The sequence below is a fragment of the Oncorhynchus masou genome, chromosome 32 (genome assembly GCF_036934945.1).
Source record: "Oncorhynchus masou masou isolate Uvic2021 chromosome 32, UVic_Omas_1.1, whole genome shotgun sequence".
NCBI lineage: Eukaryota > Metazoa > Chordata > Actinopteri > Salmoniformes > Salmonidae > Oncorhynchus > Oncorhynchus masou.
Genome location: NC_088243.1, coordinates 54,354,392 through 54,380,213, shown reverse-complemented (window position 1 = coordinate 54,380,213; position 25,822 = coordinate 54,354,392). Strand labels below are relative to the sequence as shown.

Below are 25,822 nucleotides of genomic sequence, written 5' to 3'. Positions count from 1 at the left end.
GCCTATCACACTTTAACTGAAGACTTGGTGAGTGTCATGCATTTTCCATTGATATATATCTATTAGATGATATATTTCCGTTAATATATAGGCAACCGTTTTGATATGTTAGAATAACGCAATTGGATGAATCCGCGGTCAGGTAAGGCAGACAAGTTCAGGAACCAGTTTGAGGAATTGCAGTGAGCTCAATACTGTGCAAACACGAAAACAATTGTATTTTAAATTGTTTAAAATATAGGTCAATTTAGGTTCTCGATCGAGAGAGTCTGTCCGGCATGACACTCAACAGCCATGATACTCGACTAGCCTACCCATGGCACTCAACAGCATCATCTTGATACTCAATGTTTACGAATTTGAAGAATAATTAAATAGCCCCGACTACAGTAATATAATGTGGACAAAGTAGATGAGATCTTATTCTGAGAGTCAACAACCGAGGTGTAGGCTACTTGACTGGCAGATCTATTATTAAACTGATTTGATTTCAACACCAAGGACAGAAAACATGACTCTCTGGGGCCAAATTACGGCTATGGGGCCAAATATCATTTAGAGGTTGAAATCCAAGTCTCAAACCCCTGTAGAAATACGGACACCTCAAACTATAATTCAATGTTGACTGCCCGAGATTGAATCCAATCAAAGTAACTCAAAACATATCTAGGCTATAGTCTATACACATTCACAGCCTTATAACTTCACGCTTTCACGGAAGTTGTCGATCTACAGCCAACATTTCTCTCGCTCTGTCGACTGTATCTCCCTCCCCCACATGGTCAACCGGGCGGGCGCATCTCAATTTGCCGAACATGCAACTTTTTTTTTTTTTAAAGAAATTTGACTGTTGACTGATTCCCCATCCCATCCACATACTCTCTAGCGCAGGAACAAAACGATCTGGGATAGAGGACTCAATTTATCTGGTGCGCATCCAGATTGCACCCATCTGTGTCTGCCATAAGCAAACCGTGCGCAACGCGCTCAGCATTTCAGCCTCTTGTTCCAAGGCTAATTTAAGAAACCGTGTTGGGGTGAGTTGAATGTGTAGCAGGAGCACACTACAAAGTCTGACATAGTTTAGTTACTAAATGCGTATATTTCATCATTATACATTTTTTTATTCATAAATTCATCAAGACCATTTGTTTCTAACCGGGATTTAAAGTTATGGATTCAACGGAGGATAACGGGGAGAGCAAGGCAGCACTCCGTCCATGCGCGCCCAGGTCTCTTCTCCTGCGCTGTCTGGTCGGTTTCCCTACGGTGGTGTGTTTCATGTTGTCCCTGAGCTCCATAGCCATCTGCCTGCTCATGAGCTTCAAGACTTACCAACTGGAGAACCGACTGGATGTGCTGGAGTTGGAGAAAAACACAGTGTTTAACCCTCCGGAGAGCGCCTTCACGCGCGAGGATGGGACTGTACTACCGGCACTAAGGAGTTCTATCGAGACGCTCCTGCAAGAGGTAGCTAGCTACACGAGGTTTTTTTGGGGGGGAGACATTTAAAATGTAACACTTATGTAAATATACCACAGTGTATTTCTCTTTATTTTTTATTCATGCAGCTTCCTGTTTGGGTCTCAATAATATGTAGCCAGAATAGACTAAATGCCGTGCGTAATGTTGCGCGTAATGACATAATGACTCATGTCTGAAGATGTTGATTCCTCAAGCGACTGACTCTAATGGTCAAGGCACCGCTGTGCGATTCCTTCTGTCTCTAGATATTATCAGGTATCGCCTGATGAAAGATAAGTGATGTAAAGCTTGGTGATACACAAGCTGGCTTTTATACTGTCTGTCTGTGCTGTGACAGTATTTCACCATATCTCTTTGGAAAAATATGTTGTAGGCTATCTCCCAAAAAGTCCCCTCTTGATCGAAAGGATGATGGAAAGATCATTGAAAACCTGGTTACGTTTTCATACATTATTTACCTGAACTGGTAATATTATAATTATATCACTTTATAATTTTTACAGTATTATATTCACGTTACCAAGGTGCTACATGATGATTGATGTATTGCTTATGGTGGTTAATGTCCATTTCTAACAATAGGTTAAGTTATTTAAGTTAATCTTACTGCTTATACTGCTTGTTATAAACCCACAAAATTCACCAGTGTGTCTCATTGCATAGTGGTTGCTTTATATAGCCCTCTTAAAACTATCGACGGGAGACGGACTTGAGTCAAACCAACTGGAATGTGCAGTAATCTTCAACATAATGTTTGTACCAATACATTTCTCCTGGGCTTCACTTTCCCCTCTAACTTAGATAAATGAATGTTTCCAGATCAAGTCTGGATTTACTAAACCTTTTATGGTGAATTTATGGTTATTGCTACTGCACACGCAGTTTGCATTGTTTCAGAGCCTTACCTCTCTCTCTCGCTCTCTCTCTCTTTCTCTCTCTTCTCTCCCCAGAGACTGAGTGAAGTGATGCCCAAACTGCGCACGGCAAGGGACGTCCCCCAAGAGTGTTCCTGCCCCCCAGGTACGTCTCTCTCTTCTCTCCTATTGGTTCATGGCTATATCATGGTTATCAAAGCCTCTACGCACGCACACACACACACACACACACACACACACACGCACACGCACACGCACATGCTGGACTGTTTTACACTAGTGTCAGTTGTTGCTGGGTTGGCTATGTATCGAAGGAATCCAGAAGAGTGCGTTGAGCTTTACGCTGTCTACCACCAGTTGATATTGATAGTTGTTTACAGCATCCCAAGTTTTCCTCAAGTGTGTATTCAGTGGATGGATGCCTTTTGTAAAGGATTAGTGTCCCTAAGCCTGTAGACCCAGACTGGGAGAGGCTCAGAGGGAGAGTGTGATAAATACCCCTCAGATTGGTCTATGTCTATGGGATGGCCAGGACAGGGTGAGCTCTGTTGCTTAGTGCCAGTGGGACCTGCTAACATTAATAGACGTTCCGGCGATGCGCCAAGTTTGGCCACGTTTGGCGTGTGGTGTGCATTACACGGCCTGTGATAGTCCGGAGGGTGAAAAACAGTGCAATACACACAAACACGTAGGCACACACCCAGACCGACTCATGTACACAACCAGTCGTCTGCCATTCATGCGTTTCTGTAATCGTAACTATATGAGGAATGCTGGCCCTTCCCTGTTTTTGGGGAAATTCATCTTTCAGCATTTGCCATGCATGCTTCCTCTACTCAAAGACTTTGCTACCCAGATTGATAAAATGTGAACCTTAAAGTTGTTACTGTTACTTATCTAATCGAGAGTTTTTCTTCATATTAACTTGTGAAGTACAGAGCTGGCTCCTAATTCACCATGACAAAGAAATCCCCTAGCTTAGAGGAAGAGTGAGAGAGGAGGTGTGTGTGTGTGTGTGTGTGTGTGTGTGTGTGTGTGTGTGTGTGTGTGTGTGTGTGTGTGTGTGTGTGTGTGTGTGTGTGTGTGTGTGTGTGTGTGTGTGTGTGTGTGTGTGTGTGTGTGTGTGTGTGTGTGTCTGTGTGCAGGCGTGCGTGTGTCTTTTCTCTAGCTGTCTTCATGAGTTGCATTGCTCTTGTCTCCTCTGTGGTCAGCCATGTCTCTATTGTCCCTGTGTGAATCACTGGCTTCCAGAGCAGGTGGAAAAGTTTGCATGCCTGACTTTCTGGAGCACATTCAAAACATTCCAGGTCCACTTGTGGCTCTGCACCATACTTCTTCCCTGGCTGGTCAGCTGGTTAGTCAATTGGACCATTGTTGTTCCTCTCTGATGTTTGTGGTGTGTGTGTGTGTGCGTGTGTGTGTGTGTGTGTGTGTGTGTGTGTGTGTGTGTGTGTGTGCGTGCGTGCGTGCGAGAGAGTATTTGTTGGGAGCCTGTTCATTGTGTGTGTGTGTGTGCGTGTGTGAGTGTGAGTGTGAGTGTGAGTGTGAGTGTGAGTGTGTGTGTGTGTGTGTGTGTGTGTGTGTGTGTGTGTGTGTGTGTGTGTGTGTGTGCGTGAGAGTATTTGTAGGAAGCCTGTTCTTCAGTATGTACTCAATTAGCTGAGGGATAGCAGAATGTGGTAAAGGACATGTGTTTGTAGTATTTTACTTCCTATATGCAGTGCATCATCTCTATGGGTTCAATGATCGTACCACCTGGAGAATAAGTGTAGAGAGTAACCTGGTCTTGTAAAAGTAATGTGCTCTGAAATAGCTCATTCCCTCCCCTAGTGATTACTCATGTTTTTCATTTAATTATGTCAATATCATATTATATCAGATGTTTCGTTTTATTGCACAGTTCATTATACAAAATGACTGTGTAATCAACGTGGTTTCACTGTGGTTAGTCGGGTTTCGGAATGAAATGTAACCACAGCTATTCTTTGAAATCTATTCAAAGATCTTTATTTTTTCTCTATTTAACCCCAAAGCATGGTGTTTGTAAATGCTTAGCATTATCAAAATGCAAGAGTATTAAATGCAGACAAATAGCCCATAGACACGTTTGAACCATCTTTTAACAATTAGACTGTCTTTGTCCCGGGCTGTTAAGTTAATTGTTCAGTTGATGTGTTTATTTCAGATGGATGTTTGTCAGCTAATTAGCATGGGGTTTGTTGAGTTCAGCCAATTAGCATAGGGTTTGTTGAGTTTGGTGTCCTCTGCTTTCCCAGTCTGTTCCCACATACATGGAGACAACACATGTATACTGTTTGTGCTTGTATGTGTACAGTATGTATGCATGTGTGTGTGTGCTTGTGTATGTCTGTGTGATTGTGTACAGTGTGTGTACGTGTGTGTGTGTTGCATGTGTGTGGTCTGTGTGCATGCAGGTGTGGTGTGTATGTGCGTGCCTGTGTGTGTGAGTGCTTCAGTGCCTGCGTGTATGTGTGTGTACATTTGAGCCCCCCTGTATGTGTGTGAGTCAGTGTGTCTGTCTGTCCCTAGTTCTTTGAGGGGCCGATAGGCAGCCCTCTCTGCACGGCGCTGTAAGCCGAGCCCCTCTCCCTTTAAGACCCACGCTCGCCACCTGAAACCTAATGCTCTCTAAGACCAGAGCACAGACTGAGCCATTTCTCTGTCTGTCTGTCTGTCTGTCTGTCTGTCTGTCTGTCTGTCTGTCTGTCTGTCTGTCTGTCTGTCTGTCTGTCTGTCTGTCTGTCTGTCTGTCTGTCTGTCTGTCTGTGTTTGTGTTTGTGCATTTCTGTCTCTGCAGCTATGTCCTCACCATAGAGCTCCCTGCTCAGCATTGCACTCCACCGCCCCCTATGGGCTCCTGTAGGTATTACACATTATGGTGACGGTTTAATATAGTTGCTTAAGTATCTTGATTTAAATGTGGGCTTAGGGTACTTACTGTAAATCATCCTAAATGAATGAGAATGTGCAAAAATATATAAATGCATTGTCATGTAATGTGGGGGTCAGGAGTCAAATGTGTGTCACTGCAGTGAAAGCAGGGACTGAGTATCGTGACACTTTTATAATCACCCAAAGTGACAGCCTAGCAGCTATAAGACTCGAGCCAAGCATGTCACTCAGGTGTTTGCAATTAACACTATCCGCACACACACAACACACACACTTCTGCACTGCCTCAGTTGATGAAAGCCATGTGTACTCTGTAACAGAATGAAGGGGAGGGGGGATATAGACATCCAGCACTCTAAAGTGCGACCAATTTGGTTTGACATTGGGAATGTTCTCAAATAGTTCTTCTGTGGTAATAACTTTTCCTACAGGTTTTCTCATAGTTCTATTTGTCATGTTCTAAAATTGTTTATCGTTAAGAACTCTTTACATAAAATCCACAAGAAAACTTTAGTAATATTCAGAGAACATTCTATGAATGATATTTAAAAACATATACATTTCGTTCTCAGCATCAACAAAACTCTCTATCCTCTATCTTGTTAATTGTGTTCTGGTGTGTTGACTGCACCCACTAATTGGCCACACCTGATCTGGATATGCTTGATTCCTTTGAAATTAGGCCCATCTGAATAGACAAAAATGAACAGCTATGTAATGCATAAAAAACTAGCTCCATTCCGGTGGCGCAGTAGACTAATTCCATGGATAGAGAACAGAAGATTATAGGTTTGAATGTCAATGATCCCATGTCACAATAAAAAAATAAATGTGTTTGGATGATTATGCAAAAGGAAATGAATTTCCATGTGTGCTTGGAGTAAACCAAGTTAACCCCAAATAAGTTAGCAGTGTTATTAAAAGTCTTATTGAAACATTCAGTGAAGGTTTTAAGGAAGTTATTTAAAAACCTCCAAATAACCTGTAATTTATTTTCTCAGAGCCTTAATAAAAGCTCCCAGGAAAATGTTCAAGGTACCAGAGTAAAACGTTCTCAGAACCTCCTTGAAACCTGAAAATGATTCTTCCCAGAACATGACTTAGTTCACACAATCAATGTGAAACCAAAAACATACATTCCCACAACTTCCAAGGAACAAAATATGCTACCTGGGATTTGTTTTACACCTTGTTCAGTCATATTTGTTCCCTTATTACCTAGCTAGCTAACAACTGTTAACTTTGCCAATATTCGCAAACATTTGTGGGCACAGAAAGAATGGAAAAGGGATAGCTTCTTCAGGAGATCAATGATCATAGCAATGCATGACAGATCTCTTGCATGTCATCATTAAAAACTTGATCTTAAATAGACAGTGTACAATTTTCAATATAATGCATCTCACTAGGAACATAATGCTTTTACATAAATGTAGAAACCTAATATTCCACAAATTAGTTTGTAATTTCAATGACAGGTATCTGTATCAACATTTTAGCTTTTTATAATAAATCAATCTATTGACAGGGCTACACAGGGCTTTCTAGGGCACAACATGAACAAGGAGAGATTCATCAAAGAAAACTAACTAAAAACAAACGAGGTGTCCCCTTTTATCTTTGTATTAATTGTCAGAGTAGAGAACACACATTTTGTATGACTCAAAATGGAGTGAAATTCTACAAAGATCCAGCAAAACAAAAGGACCATATGCATTTCTAGTCAAATAACATCCCAATGTTAATCTCCCAGTGAAATAACAACAACAAGCTAGCTAAATTGGTTTTGCTACTTTAACCTGCCTGTCATGAATGCGCGTCTGGTGGGGATGGCGCACGTGGATGCATGCGCAGGGCCGGATTGGTCAAGGTGTGGTAGAGTACCATGCAAAAGTATTCATCCCCCTTGGTATTTTTCCTATTTTCTAGCATAACAACCTGTAATTTCAATGGATTTTTATTTGGATTTCATGTAACGGACATACACAAAATAGTCCAAATTGGTGAAGTGAAATTTAAAAAATAACTTATTTAAAAAAATTCAAAATAATAAAAATGGAAAAGTGGTGCATTCATATGTGTTCACACCCTTTGCTATGAAGCCCCTAAATAAGATGTGGTGCAACCAATTACCTTCAGAAGTCACATAATTAGTGAAATAAAGTCCACCTGTGTGCAATCTAAGTGTCACATGATCTCAGTATATATACACTATATATAAATTAGGCCCTATTTATGGATATCACATGACTGGTCACAGATACCTTAAAAGGTTAGGGGCGTGTATCATAAAATCAGTCAGTATCTGGTTTTCTGGTGTGACCACCATTTGCCTCATGCAACGCAACACATCTCTTTTTTATAGAGTTGATTAGGCTGTTGATTGTGGCCTGTGCAATGTTGTCCCACTCCTCTTCAATGGCTGTGCGAAGTCGCTAGATATTGGGAACTGGAACATGCTGTCGTACATGACGATCCAGAGCATCCCAAACATGCTCAATGGTTGACATGTCTGGTGAGTATGCAGGCCATGGAAGAACCGGGGTATTTTCAGCTTCCAGGAATTGTGTACATATCCCTGTAGCATTGGGCTGTGTATTACCATGTTGAAACATGAGGTGATAGCGGGGGGAGGAATGACATGACAATGGGCCTCAGGATCTTGTCATGATATGCATTCAAATTGCCATTAATAAAATGCAATTGTGTTCGTTGTATGTATCTTATGCCTGCCCGTACCATAATCCCACCGCCACCATGGGGCACTCTGTTCACAACGTTGACATCAGCAAACCGCTTGCTCACACCACACAGCGTCTGCTGTTGTGAGGCCAGTTGGACATACTGCCAAAATCTCTAAAACGATGTTGGGCTGGCTTATAGTAGAGAAATTAACTTTAAATTCTCTGGCAACAGCAACAGCTTTGGTGGACATTCCTGCAGTCAGCATGCCAATTGCAACTTGAGACATCTGTGGCATTGTGTGACAAAACTGCACATTTTAGAGGGGCCTTTTATTGTCCACAGCACAAGGTGCACCTGTGTAATGCTCATGCTGTTTAATCAGCTTCTTGATATGCCACACCTGTCAAGTGGATGTATTATCTTGGCAAAGGATACATTCTCACTAACAGGGATGTAAACAAATTTGAGAACATTTTAGAGAAAAAATATTTTTGTGTGTATGGAAAATTTCCTATGATCCTGAATTTCAGCTCATGAAACATTGGACCAACACTTTCAGTATATATTTTAGATGTCAGCATCATTTTATTTTCATTCATTTTGGAGTAGAATGTATTTTTTATCACCAGAACTGAGCTTCTCACACCCCCGCAACCTGTCGTATCAATCAATCAAATGTATTTATATAGCCCTTTTTACATCAGCTGATGTTACAAAGTGCTGTACAGAAACCCAGCCTAAAACCCCAAACAGCAAGCAATGCAGGTGTAGAAGCACGGTGGCTAGGAAAAACTCCCTAGAAAGGCCAGAACCTAGGTAGAAACCTAGAGAGGAACCAGGCTATGAGGAATGGCCAGTCCTATGCTGGCTGTGCCGGGTGGAGATTATAACAGAACATGGCCAAGATGTTCAAATGTTCCTAGATGACCAGCAAGGTCAAATAATAATAATCACAGTGGTTGTTGAGGGTGCAACAGGTCAGCACCTCAGGAGTAAATGTCAGTTGGCTTTTCATAGCCGATCATTGAGAGGATCTCTACCGCTCCTGCTGTCTCTAGAGAGTTTGCTGTAGTATGCTGTGATATGTGCTTTTGTCACAACCACTGGTTATGAGGCACAGTGTACCCGCACTGGGCACCAACCCAAATACACATACACTACATGCCAACCGCATCCATTGTTATCGGAGGCTAGGTCACTTAAGACCCCAACCTCCCTCGGGAAGCGAAGGGGCGGGCCAGGCTGCATAGACCCACACTGGGGCTAACACCCTTCCTAGAGCTGCGTTTGATTTTAAAGCCATAATAAAACAGACAGGAAGCAACCACTGTACAGGCTCATATACAACACCTCCGACACAGGGGCAATGCATGAGCCCTATAACCATTACTAATGACCTTTTAAATAATCAAAACTAATGTGTTTTCTTGAAAAGTATTTTTGAAATTGGCATAATTATATATATACATATATATATAAAATAGGTGATTTAACTGTTATTGTAAACTGGATTCCAGGGGCACCACTTTCCCTGGGGACGAGGGACAATTCCCCCCCACATTCTGAAATTGCATTTTTGTCCCCCCCAGTTTTATCATTGGAATGTGATGCAAAATGCGGCAACAGTGTGCTTTAGGACCATGCGGACGCCTCCGAGCGGTCGGGTCGGCTGTTTGCAGTGTTTATCCGACTTGCTAAAACAGTTGAAATAATAATAATAACATTATGTCTGGAACCAATGTTGATTCAGTGGCAATTTTAACATGTAGATCTTGATCACGTAAACTCCCTATAAGGTTTTTTAAAAATGATTACCCACGTGACAATGATTTTGAGAAACAACAACATGATTATTGGAATTAAATTGTGCATTTGAAAATAATCATAACTGGCACGTGGATCAGTAGAAATGGTAGGATAAATTGTAAGTTTCCCCAAACTTGAAACTCATGAGCTCCCTATGGTCTTTACCCGTGGTGATTTTAGCACGTAAAACTTGGTGTGGCAAACAAAAATGTTTTTTAGATGCATGCCAGCACAACAAAACACATCACTAAACAAAACATGAATTGCACTATAACGGTGACAAACAGTGCCCACAAAATGTTAGGGCCTACTTAAAGCTGTCCCAAAAGCAGAACTTTCTTTTCAGCACCATGGAGTGAATCCTTACCACTGCTACACCTGGCTATCAGCGGAGCCTTGTCTGGCAGCGAAACAGTTCATTCAGCCTCATTTACTGCCTTTTTTAAAAAAGATAGCTGATATGGCTGAATTGCTTAACCCTCCTGTTGTGTTCGTTTCATGTTAATTCATTCTGTGTTCCTGGTCCAAAATGACCGCCCCATTATAGCTGATTATAAATCCATAATAATACATATATTATCACCTAATGTGGTGTTAGATCTGTAGGCCTGTAGGCCTCATTGACCTGAGCTCATACAACTAGTTTTTGAGTAAAAAAAAGCATCATGTATGGATTATTTTGACTATAACAAATACTCAGATGAAACACATTGTGCTATTTATCACAGACTACTTTCTCCTCTAAGGCATTTTCACTCTCAGTTTCCTGGCCTCTCTCCTCCTCACCGATGTCATGATCAAAGATATAATCAAGAGCCTCACATACAGTATATCGTTTGGTCATTGTGCTGCCACAGAATGAATTGTGACAAAGGCCTCAAAAAAGCTTTATATGCCAGCTGCGAGAAAAGTTCTATATATTATTGAAACAATGTTGCGATTGTTTGTGAGAATGCCAACCGGTGTGGTTCCCGTGGGGGAAAGATTCTATTGGGGAAAGGTTCCCGTGGGGGTTTCCTTGGAAGCCAAGAAAGGGAGTGAGGTGTGAGTGTGTGTGCTCAGACATGCATACATGCATGTGGGGGTCTGGGAGAGGAAGTGTGTCTATCTGATGAATGGGCATGTGCCTGGACTCAATTTTATACACTAATTGTCGTCTCACCCATTAATTTCTAATGACCGGTCATTTTTGACCGGGAACACCCCAGGTGTACAAAAGTTAAATTAAACTGATACCAGCTCCACCTGCCCTGAAGGACGGGTCGCCACTGACTGGATTACATTTGGATGCCAACTGTTGGTGCGCGTGTGTGTGAGTTTGTGCGCATCTCTCTAAAGAACTTTCACAACTCTTCAGAGAGCTGTTGCTATTCAGACCACTGACTGACTGACTATCTCTTCACTATGTCTTTGTGTCTGTATGAAGAGCAGCTAATAAAGACGCTATCAGCCTGTCGACAGGAGGGCTTAGAGTTCAGCACTAAACGACTCCCTCATTTAGATGTGTGTCTTCAGATCATGTTGTTTTAGATGCTCTCTCACTCTCTCAGTCACTGTTATTTCATCTGCTCAATGTTAAGCAGAGACAATGGGAGTGTGTGTGCCTCATATCTGGTTTATTTGTATAAGAGGAGAGAGTCTCTGTTGGGACATTCTCTGCCAGGTGGGGTGAAAGGATGTGTGATGGGGGTGGTATACACACACACACACACGCTCGCACGCAAAGGCACACACGTGTACACCCACCCTCCGCCCCGCATTGCCCCGCCACTTCCCACCACACTTGGGCCCTTCTACCTCCTTGTCTCTCATCGGCCATCTTATTAAAGTTAGCTTTGTAAAACCACACTGTTTAGCGCCGCGCCAACTCTCAAATTCTTTCCTTTGAAAAATAAGCAGCTGGACACAGGCAGGCAACAGGGCATCCCAACGAGGACCACAGGATTCCAGGAGAGGGACCATGTCCTGCCATGTTGGGTGGGCGGGACGGGGTGGGGCAGGATGGGGGGTGGATGGTGCCCATGGTGCCAAAAACCTTGACAGGCAATGCCACTGTACAGCACACACACTGCCCTACATGAAGGACTGTACAGCGCACACACACACACACTGCCCTACATGAAGGACTGTACAGAGCACACACTGCCCATACATGAAGGACTGAGATTGGTTAAAATGATAAACACCCATGCAGGACTGTGGTTAGTGCAGCACACACACACACAAACACACACAAACACACACACACACACACACACACACACACACACACACACACACACACACACACACACACACACACACACACACACACACACAATCCTGGCTGTTAGAAGGTGCTCCAGAATGGTAGTAAAGTAGTGATATTGGCTGTTATCCGTTGATTCCTCCAAATTATTAACTGCTGGAATTGGTTTGATGAAGTATACATTTATGGGATATCTGAGTAAAATCAGTGTGTGTGTGTGTGTATGTGTATGTGTGTTCATATTTAAGCAACTGGCTTACATATGACAGTAAAGAAAGAAGAAACAAAGACAGTGAAGAGCTCCCTCCACAGAGTCCCATGCAACTATCGAGCAACATACCACAACACAAATGTATGTTTGACATAAATGAGTATTGTTTTTTACAAGCCTCTCTTTAAGGGGAAGTGGACACGGGAGGTAGAGTGATGACTGAGACATCTTTACAAGGCCATCTCACGCTCTGAAACCTACCGTCATGTAGTGTGGATAATAAAAGTGTGATCGTTATCCCTCGGGTTTTCCCCTCTGGTTCCTCATTTCTGATTACTCTAGCAATGGCAAAAGAAAGTAAGAGAGCACAAGGTCTATTGCAGCTTCCATATGCTTCGATATACCTGCAACTAACCTGTACCCCTGCACACTGACTTGGCACCGGTACCCACAGTATATAGACTTGTTATTGTTATTTTATTGTGTTACTTTTTAGCATATTTTTACTTCAGTATATTTGGTCAATATTTTTCTAACTCTTCTTGAACTGCACTGATGGTTAAGGGCTTGTAAAGTAAGTATTTCACGGTAAGGTCTACGCTGTATTCGGCGCAGGTGACAAATACGGGTTGATTTGATTTGATTTGATGGTTTTGAGCAGCAAATCAGATCCTGGCATTCAGTTTCAACAGTTTCAAGTTTTATTAGTTGTATGTACAGCATTCACATGGTATGCACCGTCCAATGAAATGCTTCCTTGCAGGTTCCTTCTCGACAATGCAAAAAAAAAACGACATTTTTATATATATATATATATATATATATATATATAAGAATACAAGCATGAAGTAAATGGCTCAGTAGAATAGAATAAACATTTTAGCATAAGTATAATACAGGTTGACACAATTTATAGTCCAATATTTACACGTGTCTTGGGGAAGGTGGGATTGTGGGGCTTGTGTTTAAATTGTGCTGTATTTAGCAATATTAAGTAAGAGTACAGTAGGAAGCAGTTTTGATGTGTGTGTGTAGCATGAATGTATGTGTGTGTGTGTCTCTCTGGGTGTGGGCTAAGGTGCGGAGAGAGTCAGTGCCGGCGGTCAGTCCATTTTGTGTTCAGCAGTCTGGTAGGTAGAAGCTGTCTCAGAGCTTGCTGGTATCAGACCTCATGGCACAGGGGTCTAAGGCACTGCATCTCAGTGCTAGACGTGTCACTACAGACCCTGGTTCAATTCCAGGCTGTATCACAACCAACTGTGCTTGGGAGTCCCATAGGGCGAAGCACAATTGGCCCAGCATCGTCTGGGTTAGGGTTTTTATTTATTTATTTTTATTTCACCTTTATTTAACCAGGTAGGCTAGTTGGGAACAAGTTCTCATTTGCAACTGCGACCTGGCCAAGATAAAGCATAGCTGTGTGAACAGACAACACAGAGTTACACACGGAGTAAACAATTAACAAGTCAATAACACAGTAGAAAAAAAGGGGAGTCTATATACATTGTGTGCAAAAGGCATGAGGAGGTAGGCGAATAATTACAATTTTGCAGATTAACGCTGGGGTGATAAATGATCAGATGGTCATGTACAGGCAGAGATATTGGTGTGCAAAAGAGCAGAAAAGTAAATAAATAAAAACGGTATGGGGATGAGGTAGGTGAAAATGGGTGGGCTATTTACCAATAGACTATGTACAGCTGCAGCGATCGGTTAGCTGCTCAGATAGCAGATGTTTGAAGTTGGTGAGGGAGATAAAAGTCTCCAACTTCAGGGATTTTTGCAATTCGTTCCAGTCACAGGCAGCAGAGTATTGGAACGAAAGGCGGCCAAATGAGGTGTTGGCTTTAGGGATGATCAGTGAGATACACCTGCTGGAGCGCGTGCTACGGATGGGTGTTGCCATCGTGACCAGTGAACTGAGATAAGGCGGAGCTTTACCTAGCATGGACTTGTAGATGACCTGGAGCCAGTGGGTCTGGCGGCGAATATGTAGCGAGGGCCAGCCGACTAGAGCATACAAGTCGCAGTGGTGGGTGGTATAAGGTGCTTTAGTGACAAAACGGATGGCACTGTGATAAACTGCATCCAGTTTGTTGAGTAGAGTGTTGGAAGCAATTTTGTAGATTACATCGCCGAAGTCGAGGATCGGTAGGATGGTCAGTTTTACTAGGGTAAGTTTGGCGGCGTGAATGAAGGAGGCTTTGTTGCGGAATAGAAAGCCGACTCTTGATTTGATTTTCGATTGGAGATGTTTGATATGAGTCTGAAGGAGAGTTTACAGTCTAGCCAGACACCTAGGTACTTATAGATGTCCACATATTCAAGGTCGGAACCATCCAGGGTGGTGATGCTAGTCGGGCATGCGGGTGCAGGCAGCGATCGGTTGAAAGGCATGCATTTGGTTTTACTAGCGTTTTAGAGCAGTTGGAGGCCACGGAAGGAGTGTTGTATGGCATTGAAGCTCAATTGGAGGTTAGATAGCACAGTGTCCAAGGACGGGCCGGAAGTATATAGAATGGTGTCGTCTGCGTAGAGGTGGATCAGGGAATCGCCCGCAGCAAGAGCAACATCATTGATATATACAGAGAAAAGAGTCGGCCCGAGAATTGAACCCTGTGGCACCCCCATAGAGACTGCCAGAGGACCGGACAGCATGCCCTCCGATTTGACACACTGAACTCTGTCTGCAAAGTAATTGGTGAACCAGGCAAGGCAGTCATCCGAAAAACCGAGGCTACTGAGTCTGCCGATAAGAATATGGTGATTGACAGAGTCGAAAGCCTTGGCAAGGTCGATGAAGACGGCTGCACAGTACTGTCTTTTATCGATGGCGGTTATGATATCGTTTAGTACCTTGAGTGTGACTGAGGTGCACCCGTGACCAGCTCGGAAACCAGATTGCACAGCGGAGAAGGTACGGTGGGATTCGAGATGGTCAGTGACCTGTTTGTTGACTTGGCTTTCGAAGACCTTAGATAGGCAGGGCAGGATGGAAATAGGTCTGTAACAGTTTGGGTCCAGGGTGTCTCCCCTTTGAAGAGGGGGATGACTGCGGCAGCTTTCCAATCCTTGGGGATCTCAGACGATATGAAAGAGAGGTTGAACAGGCTGGTAATAGGGGTTGCGACAATGGCGGTGGATAGTTTCAGAAATAGAGGGTCCAGATTGTCAAGCCCAGCTGATTTGTACGGGTCCAGGTTTTGCAGCTCTTTCAGAACATCTGCTATCTGGATTTGGGTAAAGGAGAACCTGGAGAGGCTTGGGCGAGGAGCTGCGGGGGGGGGGGGGCGGGACTGTTGGCCAAGGTTGGAGTAGCCAGGCGGAAGGCATGGCCAGCCGTTGAGAAATGTTTGTTGAAGTTTTTGATAATCATGGATTTATCGGTGGTGACCGTGTTACCTAGCCTCAGTGCAGTGGGCAGCTGGGAGGAGGTGCTCTTGTTCTCCATGGACTTCACAGTGTCCCAGAAATTTTTGGAGTTGGAGCTACAGGATGCAAACTTCTGCCTGAAGAAGCTGGCCTTAGCTTTCCTGACTGACTGCGTGTATTGGTTCCTGACTTCCCTGAACAGTTGCATATCGCGGGGACTGTTCGATGCTATTGCAGTCCGCCACAGGATGTTTTTGTGCTGGTCGAGGGCAGTCAGGTCTGGAGTGAACCAAGGGCTGTATCTGTTCTTAGTTCTGCATTTTTTGAACGGAGCATGCTTTTCTAAAATGGAGAGGAAGTTACTTTTAAAGAATGACCAGGCATCCTCAACTGACGGGATGAGGTCAATGTCCTTCCAGGATACCCGGGCCAGGTCGATTAGAAAGGCCTGCTCACAGAAGTGTTTTAGGGAGCGTTTGACAGTGATGAGGGGTGGTCGTTTGACTGCGGCTCCGTAGCGGATACAGGCAATGAGGCAGTGATCGCTGAGATCCTGGTTGAAGACAGCGGAGGTGTATTTGGAGGGCCAGTTGGTCAGGATGACGTCTATGAGGGTGCCCTTGTTTACAGAGTTAGGGTTGTACCTGGTGGGTTCCTTGATGATTTGTGTGAGATTGAGGGCATCTAGCTTAGATTGTAGGACTGCCGGGGTGTTAAGCATATCCCAGTTTAGGTCACCTAACAGAACAAACTCTGAAGCTAGATGGGGGGCGATCAATTCACAAATGGTGTCCAGGGCACAGCTGGGAGCTGAGGGGGGTCGGTAGCAGGCGGCAACAGTGAGAGACTTATTTCTGGAGAGTAATTTTCAAGATTAGTAGTTCGAACTGTTTGGGTATGGACCTGGAAAGTATGACATTACTTTGCAGGCTATCTCTGCAGTAGACTGCAACTACTCCCCCTTTGGCGGAAGATGTTATAGTTGGGTATGGAAATCTCTGAATTTTTGGTGGCCTTCCTGAGCCAGGATTCAGACACGGCAAGGACATCAGGGTTAGCAGAGTGTGCTAAAGCAGTGAGTAAAACAAACTTAGGGAGGAGGCTTCTGATGTTGACATGCATGAAACCAAGGCTTTTTCGATCACAGAAGTCAACAAATGAGGGTGCCTGGGGACATGCAGGGCCTGGGTTTACCTCCACATCACCCGTGGCACAGAGAAGGAGTAGTATGAGGGTGCGGCAAAAGGCTATCAAAACTGGTCGCCTAGAGCAATGGGGACAGAAAATAAGAGGAGCAGGTTTCTGGGCTTGGTAGAATATATTCAGGGCATAATGCGCAGACAGGGGTATGGTGGGGTGCGGGTACAGCGGAGGTAAGCCCAGGCACTGGGTGATGATGAGAGAGGTTGTATCTCTGGACATGCTGGTTGTAATGGGTGAGGTCACTGCATGTGTGGGAGGTGGGACAAAGGAGGTATCAGGGGTATGAAGAGTGGAACTAGGGGCTCCATTGTGAACTAAAACAATGATAACTAACCTGAACAACAGTATACAAGGCATATTGACATTTGAGAGAGACATACAGCGAGGCATACAGTGATCACAGGTGTTGAATTGGGAAAGCTAGCTAAAACAGTAGGTGAGACAACAACAGCTAATCAGCTAGCACAACAGCAGCAGTTAAAATGGCGTTGACTAGGCAACGGGGCCGACAGATAAAACATAAACAAGCAGAATGGAGTACCGTGATTAATGGATTAATGGACAGTCCAGCGTGCATCAGCATTGTAGCCAAGTGATCAGTGTCCAGGGGGCAGCGGTTTGGGCGGAGTAGGCAGTCATTGTAAATAAGAATTTGTTCTTAACTGACATGCCTAAACTCTTTTTTTTCAATTTTTGCCAAAAATTACATACCCATATCTAACTGCCTGTAGCTCAGGACCTGAAGCAAGGATATGCATATTCTTGATACCTTTTGAAAGGAAACACTTTGAAGTTTGTGGAAATGTGAAATGAATGTAGGAGAATATGACGCATTGGTTCTGGTAAAAGATAATACAGAGATAAAAACTATGCGTTTTCTTTGTATTTTTTTCCCATCATCTTTGAAATGCAAGAGAAAGGCCATTATCTGACTTAGGACTCTAGGCAAAATGTAGATTTTGGCCACTAGATGGCAGCAGTGTATGTGCAAAGTTTTAGACTGATCCAATGAACTATTGCATTTCTGTTCAAAATGTTGTCTCAAGTCTGCTCAAATATGCCTAATTGGTCAATATATATATTTTCAAGTACATAACTGTGCACTCTCCTCAAACAATAGCATGGTATGTTTTCACTGTAATAGCTACTGTAAATTGGACTGTGCGCATATAAGATATGTCTATGTCCTGGGAAATGTTTTTGCTACTTACAACATGCTAATCACATTAGCGCACATTAGCTCAAACGTCCCGAGGGTGGGACAATGATCTTTAAAGATCTTTAAGTTATTGCAATTACTAAAACGGTTAAAAACAAAAATGTGACGGTAAGTGAGTGAACAGTTTGTGGCTGTGGTGTGTGGGGTCCTTGATGATGCTGCAGGACTTCCTTCCTTTTTTGAGTAGATATCCTTGATAAATAGGAGCACATTCCCTCACCACCCGCTGGAGGGCCTTGCAGTAGTGGAAGGAACAATTCCAGTACCAGGCTGTGATGCAACCGGTCAGGATGCTCTCAATGGTGCAGTGGTAGTATTTGGAGAGGACCAAGGGCGGCATGCCACATTTCTTCAGCTGCCTTAGGAAGTAGAGGCACTGTTACACACTCTTGTCAACAGTTGGTCCATGCGAAGTCCTCGGTGATGTGGACACAGAGGAACTTAAAACTGCTGATATTCTCTGCAGGCCCGTTGATGTTGAATCGGGGCATGTTCCTTACTCTGCTTCCCGAATTCAACAATCAACTCCTTTGTTTTGCTGACGATGGGGGAGAGACTGTTGTCATGGCACCATAATGCCAGTTCACTTACCTCCTCCCTATAGGCTGACTTCTTGTTGTCTGTAATCAGGCCAACAACCATGGTGTTGTCAGCAAACTTGATGACAGAGTTGGTGTCGTGCAAAGCCACACAGTCACGGGTGAACAAGGAGTACAGCAGAGGGCTGAGTATACACCCCTCCAGGGTTTCTGTGTTAAGTGTAAGTGTGGAGAAGGATTGTTGCCAATCCTCACAGCCTGTGGTCTGCGCGTCAGGAAGTCCAGGATCCAGTCGCATAGTGTTGTGTCCAAAACCAGGCCTCTGATCTTGGTGTCAAGCTTGGAGGGAACAATAGTGCTGAATGCTGAACTGTAGTTAATGAACAGCCTTCTCACATACTGTGGGTGTTCCTCTTGTCCAGATGTGTTAGGGCCATGTGAATAGCAATGGAAAAGGCATCTTCCATGGATCTGTTGGAGCAGTAGGCAAATTGAAGATGTGTCCAGTGTGCCTGGCATGCTGGCCTTAATGTGGGCCATGACCAGCCTCTCAAAGCCTCTCAAAGCACTTCATGCTTCACTTCGTGCAGTGGCTAGGTCACCATGGTGTTCTTGGGCACTGGGATGATGGTGGTCTCCTTGAAGCAAGTGGGGAATACAGGTTGAAGATGTCAAAGAAGACAGTTGTCATCTGGTCAGCACGCACTCTGAGGACGCGGCCAGGGATGCCATCTGGGCTGGCGGCTTTGTGACTATTCACTCTTTTTCAGAGTTTTCCTCACAACAGCCTCGGAGAGCGAATGCACCTGGTATTCCGGAGCAGCGAGAGCCTTCCTAGATTGCTCGGTATTGTTAGCCTCAAACCAAGCATAGAATGTGTTAAGCTCATCTGGGAGGGAGGCTTTGGTGAGCACAGCTGGTACTTTTTGACTTAACCTGTTGTCATATAGTTCTGTCTTTTTGCTAGCTAGGGCCATCTACTTTAAGTGCTGCCCGTCTTCCCAATAGCCTACTTGGTGGTGTGTGAGCTGCTGACTGCTATGAATTTGCAGATGATTGTTGACACATCAACCAGGATTAAGGGACAGGGCAATTTGTGACTGTTGTTATCTTTGTAGTCAGTGGCTGTATTGGAAAGGGAGTGGTTTCTCCTCTCCTAGGCAATCAGCAATTAGTATGGGGAGGTGTGGTCTTCACCTCTGCAAGGCAATTAGCAATTAGTGTTAGTACTTCAGTTTCCCCTGTTTTTTCAGTGGCAGCTGTCAGTGGCGGTCTTGCCGCAAAACTAAGACCATCACCGAAACAAAGACAGTTCTGCCAAGTTGTTCTACTGAGTTATTTGAGAAAGGAAAGAGAGGAAGGCTCCATACCATTCTCTCAGCTAGTTATTGTCAGAATATGTCATTTTGCTCTTTTGTAGCTTTGGTTTTCTATACCTGTTCATATTACAGACGCTCCCCACCCCTTGGCTGAAAGCCTTTTAATTTAGTGTACCCTGAGTGCACAACCCATGCGGAATTCCTGGACCTTGGCAGCATTTGGAACTGCCGATCTGCGGTCAAGAACGCTGAGTTCATCTCAGCCTATGCTGCCCTTCAGTCCCTTGACTTTTTTGGCCCTGACGGAGACATGGATCACCCCAGAGAGCACTACTACTCCAGCTTCTCTCTCTTCGTCTGACTGCATTTCCTCTCATAGTCCGAGAGCATCTGGTCATTGCGGTGGTGGCACAGGGCTACTTATTTCACCTAAGTGGAGATTTTTTCTTTTCTCCCTCACTCCCCTGTCCATTTCCTCAGTTGAATTCAACGCTGTCACTGTAACTGGTCCAGCCACACTTAACATTGTTGTCATCTATCGTCCACCAGGTCCCCTTAGAGCTCCTCAATGAGCTTGACACCTTGATAAGCTCCCGACATCTGCGTTTAATTTATTTCCAACTCTTTCTTTCCACTCCTTGCCTCTTTTGACATCACCCTTTCCCAGTCCCCTCCCACTCAGAAGGCATGCAAATACGCTTGACCTCATCTCACCTCAACCCTCCTCCAGGTCTCTGATCACTACTTTGTTTCCTTTTCTGTCTCCCCCTCCTCCAACCCTAACCACTCAGCCGCTACACAGATGGTTATGCGCCATTGCAGTCTTCTCTCTCTCTACTCTTCTTCTAACCTATCATCTCTCACTTCTGCTAAATCCTTCTCCATCCTGTCTCCCGATTCTGCCTCTTCGACCCTACTCTCCTCGCATCCCGCATCCCATGACTCGCACTGTCCCCTTTCCTCCCGGCCGGCTCAGCCCTCCCCTCCTGCTCCGTGACTCATTGCGAGCTTACAGAACACGGCTGCAGGCTGCTGAGTGTAAATGGAGGAAAGGCAATCTGGAGGTTTAGTTATCATCCTTTCACTCCCTCTTGTCTAACTTCTCTTCCTCTGTATCCGCTGTTAAAGCCACTTTCGGAGGCTTTCCGCACTGACAAAGCTGACTCTCGCTCCTATGTTCTAATCCTTCTAGATTTATCCACTGCCTTTGACACCGTGCACCATCAGATCTGCCTGTCCACTCACTCAGGCCTGGGTGTTTCAGGCTCTGCACACTCTTCGATTGCATCCTGTCTGGCAGGCTGCTACTCTTCGAGGCTGCTTCTACCAGGTGAAGTGGAGAGGATCTGTGTCTGCACCACATACTCTCACTACTGGTGTCCTCCAGGGCTCAGTCATATGCCCTCTCCTCTTCTCTTACACAAAGTCACTTGGCTTTGTCATATCCTCACATGGTGTGTCTTATTATTGCTATGTGGATGACACTCAACTACATTTCTGATTCCCCCTTCTGACACTCATTTCAACATCAAATCCCTGCAAGTTATCCAGAATGCTGCAGCCCACCTGGTGTTCAACCTTTCCATGTTCTCCCCGCTCCTCCGCACACTCCACTGGCTTCGAAGCTCACATCCACTACAAGATCGTACTCATCTACAGAGCAGCAAGAGGAATTTCCCCTTCCTACCTTGAGGCTATGCTCAGACCCTGCACGCCAACCCGAGCATTCCGCCACCTCTGGTATCATCTTGGCCCTCCCACCCCTAAGGGAGGGCATCTACTGCTCAGCTCAGTCCAAGCTCTTCTCTGCCCAGGTACCCCAATGGTGGAATCATCTTCTCCCTGAAGCTAGGACAGCAGAGTCCCTGTCCATCTCCCAAAAACATCTGAAACCCTACCTCTTCAAAGAGTATCTTAAATAACCCCACAGCACCCTCCTCCCCCATGTACACGCTTCTCACGCTCGACCGTGACCACCCCCCACCCCGTCAAAAAAGACTAACACTTGCACTTTACTTTTCCCCTTTACTAGCTCTGGCTTTGCTGATGGCTACTTTATTGAGGAACAATGTACTTACTATGACTGTGTTATGTGATTGTCCCACCTAACTATCTTAAGATGAATGCACTAACTGTAAATCGCTCTGGATAAGAACATCTGCTAAATATGTAAATGTGGTCCATTATAGTCTCTAGCCATTGCCGCATAGTCCTAGTCTGTCGTCCTTGCCAAAAGTCTGAGTCTGTATTGTAATTATGCGTCCCTAATGAATTTGCAGATTTGTCTGTTCATCCAGGGTTTTTGGTTGGGGGTTTGTCCAGATTGTTATTGTGGCTACAATATCATCAACACATTTCCTAATGAAGTCTGACTGACGATGTATATTCCTCAATGTTGATAGGTGAATCTTTGAACATAATATGCAATCAGTATTCTCAAAACAGTCCTGCATCTTTGAGTCTGCCTCCTCTGTCCAGAGTCTATTCTCTGTGTTGGTGGCGCCCTCTTGAGTTGCTGCTTGTAGGCGGGGAGTAGGAACAGCGAGACATGATCTGATTGGCAGAAATAGTCACCTTACTATTTATGGGGGGGACGGGGGGGACGGGACTATTCTTGTACAGTTCACTGAGTGCTGCAGTGATGTTTGCTTTGGCGGCATGTCCACAGCTGTGATAATGACACACATGAATTCCCTCTGCATATAGTAGGGTCGGCAGGTCAGGTGAACAGGAGCTCGAGATGTTTTCAACTTCGGTACAGCAGGAATTGTTGATCAGCAAGCATACACCTCCCCCTACTCTTACCAGAAACCGCCGTTCGATCCATACAGAAAAATGGAAAAGCCATCTGGTTGAATAGCAGAGTCGACTATATTGTCAGTCAGCCATGTTTCTGTTAAAACAAAGGCACTGCATTCCCTGATGTCCCTCTGCGATTGAAGCCTCGCTCTGAGTTAACATAGTTTATTGTCCAGCGATGGGACATTAGCCATTAGAATACCAGGAAGAGGCCGTGTAGCCTGTCTTTTCAGCCTAGCTTGGAGTCTCCCTTTCCTTCCTCTTCTTCGTTGCCTTCGGTTATCTCGGTCAGCAGCAACAGGTAAGCAACTGTGCGCCGAACAAAGGAAAGAATAGTATTTCAGATCTGGGAGGCTGAGAGACAAGTGTGTAGCTTCCCATTCATGATCCAGAAGTGTTTGTCGGTCGTAAGAAATATTGCAAGGAAAACAAAGTTATAATTTATGCGCAAATAGCCACAAAAAAAGTTGAGCAGGAACCGGCAAGATGCACGCCGCCCTCAGTGCCTCGGGAGTTGGGACCGGTGTGGAAATGTGAGATGTGCATATTTCTCACACTGCTCTTATTACTGCATTAAACCAAAAAGTCAGTCTCAGCCCAGCTCATCGAGTGGAGTGCTTAGTACAGTATGGGCGCGTCCCAAATGGCACCCTAGTCCTTATGTAGTTCACTACTTTTGATCAGGGCCCATGGGGCTCTTGTCAAAAGTAGTGCTTTATGCAGGGTGCCATTTGGGATTTAGCCCATGTAGAGGCAGGAGTCTAGCAGAGAGAGAGAGAGAGAGCAGTGAAATGTGGGAAACATTATGGTGTTTGCTTTAACTATCACAAGTGGCGAGTGACAACTTGAATTGCCTTTTAATGAGGGAGCGGAAAAACTCCTAACACCAAGCAATGACCCCTGGCTGGCTGGGGGTGTTGTGAGCTACAAGGCGTCCTCAGCTTATATGTTGTGTCCTTGTCATATGACCTGAATTTCAGGACCTTTCAGGACCTATATTAAGTTTAAATGCAGTGATTAATTCATTCTTAAAGCAGAAGCTATGTCCCCATACCTCTTTACACCCACCCTTCCTCCAAATAGTAGGTCCAGCATACTATTTCCCAATCTCCTCATCATTTAAGACATCTTGTACAGTGAAACATTACGTGATCCGGTCAGTATTTACAGTCTGTTATGTACATTAGGAATGCAGATTGAATCCTTACTACATCCTGATAGCATCTTTGGATGAAGACCCAGTCAAACAGATTGAGGCTTATTTTTCATGGTGTGGTTCTCCCACGCATCCTTCCCCGCCTCTCGGATGTATTATGGTGTGAGGTATCTCTCCCTGGGACTGAGGTGTTGAGGTTTAGAGTGAGGAAATCTGTGAGAAGTGATTCATTTTTCATATCCAAATTCTAGGACTGGAGCTTGCCCCCAAAATATATATAAAGGAGGGTATAGAACGACGGTAAAGGTCTGCTCACCATTACCAGCCACAATCTTTATTATCTTTAATAAATCTTTAATAAAGCTCTAGTGAAACAGACACACACACACACAGTGAATAACAGAGTTCCACCTCTCTGCAGTGACCCGGATTACTCCACAACCCCAATAAGCCCTGGTTAGTGTTAAAACTCCTCTCTGTAGACTCGTCACTCTCCCACCACCTCCTAAATGAGAGGTTGTAAAGGCTTGTAAAACTGGAGCTGAACTCTTTGAAATGGCCCTCAGCATCACCGATGCCTTTTAGTCTATGTGATGGTTACGAGGGCCGGGCCATGTCTGCTGTGGCGCTGCCTGGCCCTCAAACACTCAGCACCACTCACTCCATAAGTGTTTGTGTGTGTGTGTGAGTGAGTGTGTGTGTGTGTGTGCGCGCCTAATGGTTATTAGGACATTCAGCACATGGGAATCAACAACACCAGTCACAACCTCCAGAAGTGAGTGTTTATGTCTGTGTCTGAGTTCTGACTGGATTGTGAGTCCAGGGTTCTAGCCCTAGGAACTTTCTGTGTTCTTTCTTTCATTCTTTCTTTTGTTCTTTCTTTCTTTCTCACTGTCCATCACTTCTATTTCTGTATCTCAATGTGATGTGATTTTAAGTAGTGTAAGTAGCTTTACCCAGAGGCTAGCCATGGGCTCCAGAGTGGCTCAGTGGTCTAAGGCACTGCATCTCAGTGCAAGAGGTGTCACTACAGTCCCTGTTTCAAATCCAGACTGTATCACATCCAGCCATAATTGGGAGTCCCATAGGGTGGTGCACAATTGGCCCAGTGTTGTCTGGGGTAGGCCATCATTGTAAATAATAATTTGTTCTTAACTGACTTGCCTAGTTAAATAAAAAATCACATAGTTCCTAGTGATTTACAGTATCTACAATCTGTTAATGACGTGTGTACGTTACCACAAAGTTCAGCCAAGGGTGATGGGAGGGGACTGAGATGGCTGTCGCACACTCTGTATAAACACAGTTGAGATGTAGACTAAGATGGACGTGTCACATTAAAAGAGGTTCCCTGCAGGTGCGTCTAACCCACAATCTCATTTCCTGGAGTAGTACACACTGTCAGGCAGACACAGAGAGAAATGGAACGGCCTGGGTTGTCCCTGTATGCAGTCGTTTAAGTCTCATGTTATTATTGTCACGTGCACAAATACAGTGAAATGCCTTTCTTTCTTGTTTTTTTTCCCAAGAATGCAGTAATCAATATCTGTTTTACGACAAAACAATCACTAAATTAGTCAAGTAGAAGAAAAACAAGAGAAACTAGAAATAAGGACACTATAAAGTAGGTAAGAGATAAACACGGTCAGTGCCAATACCATATTTACAATGTGCAGGGATACTGGAGTGGTAGGTTTAGATATGTATAAGGGTAAGGTGACGAGGCATCAGGATATATGATCAACAGAGAAGCAGCAGCACACAGTTACAGTGCCTTGCGAAAGTATTCGGCCCCCTTGAACTTTGCGATCTTTTGCCACATTTCAGGCTTCAAACATAAAGATATAAAACTGTATTTTTTTGTGAAGAATCAACAACAAGTGGGACACAATCATGAAGTGGAACGACATTTATTGGATATTTCAAACTTTTTTAACAAATCAAAAACTGAAAAATTGGGCGTGCAAAATTAGTTTTGCACATCGACAAACT

General features: G+C 44.3%; 1 protein-coding gene across 1 annotated transcript in view; it reads left to right on the top strand.

Moving 5' to 3' along the window:
* Positions 1-860: 860 nt before the first annotated feature.
* Positions 861-25,822, top strand: part of LOC135527222 (collagen alpha-1(XXV) chain-like) — a 160,512-nt gene continuing 135,550 nt past the window's right edge. Inside the window, exons 1-2 of the mRNA XM_064955829.1 lie at positions 861-1,470; positions 2,436-2,505. Coding sequence (XP_064811901.1) covers positions 1,174-1,470; positions 2,436-2,505 — 367 coding nt within the window. The 5' untranslated portion in view covers positions 861-1,173. The remainder of the gene's footprint in view (positions 1,471-2,435; positions 2,506-25,822) is intronic.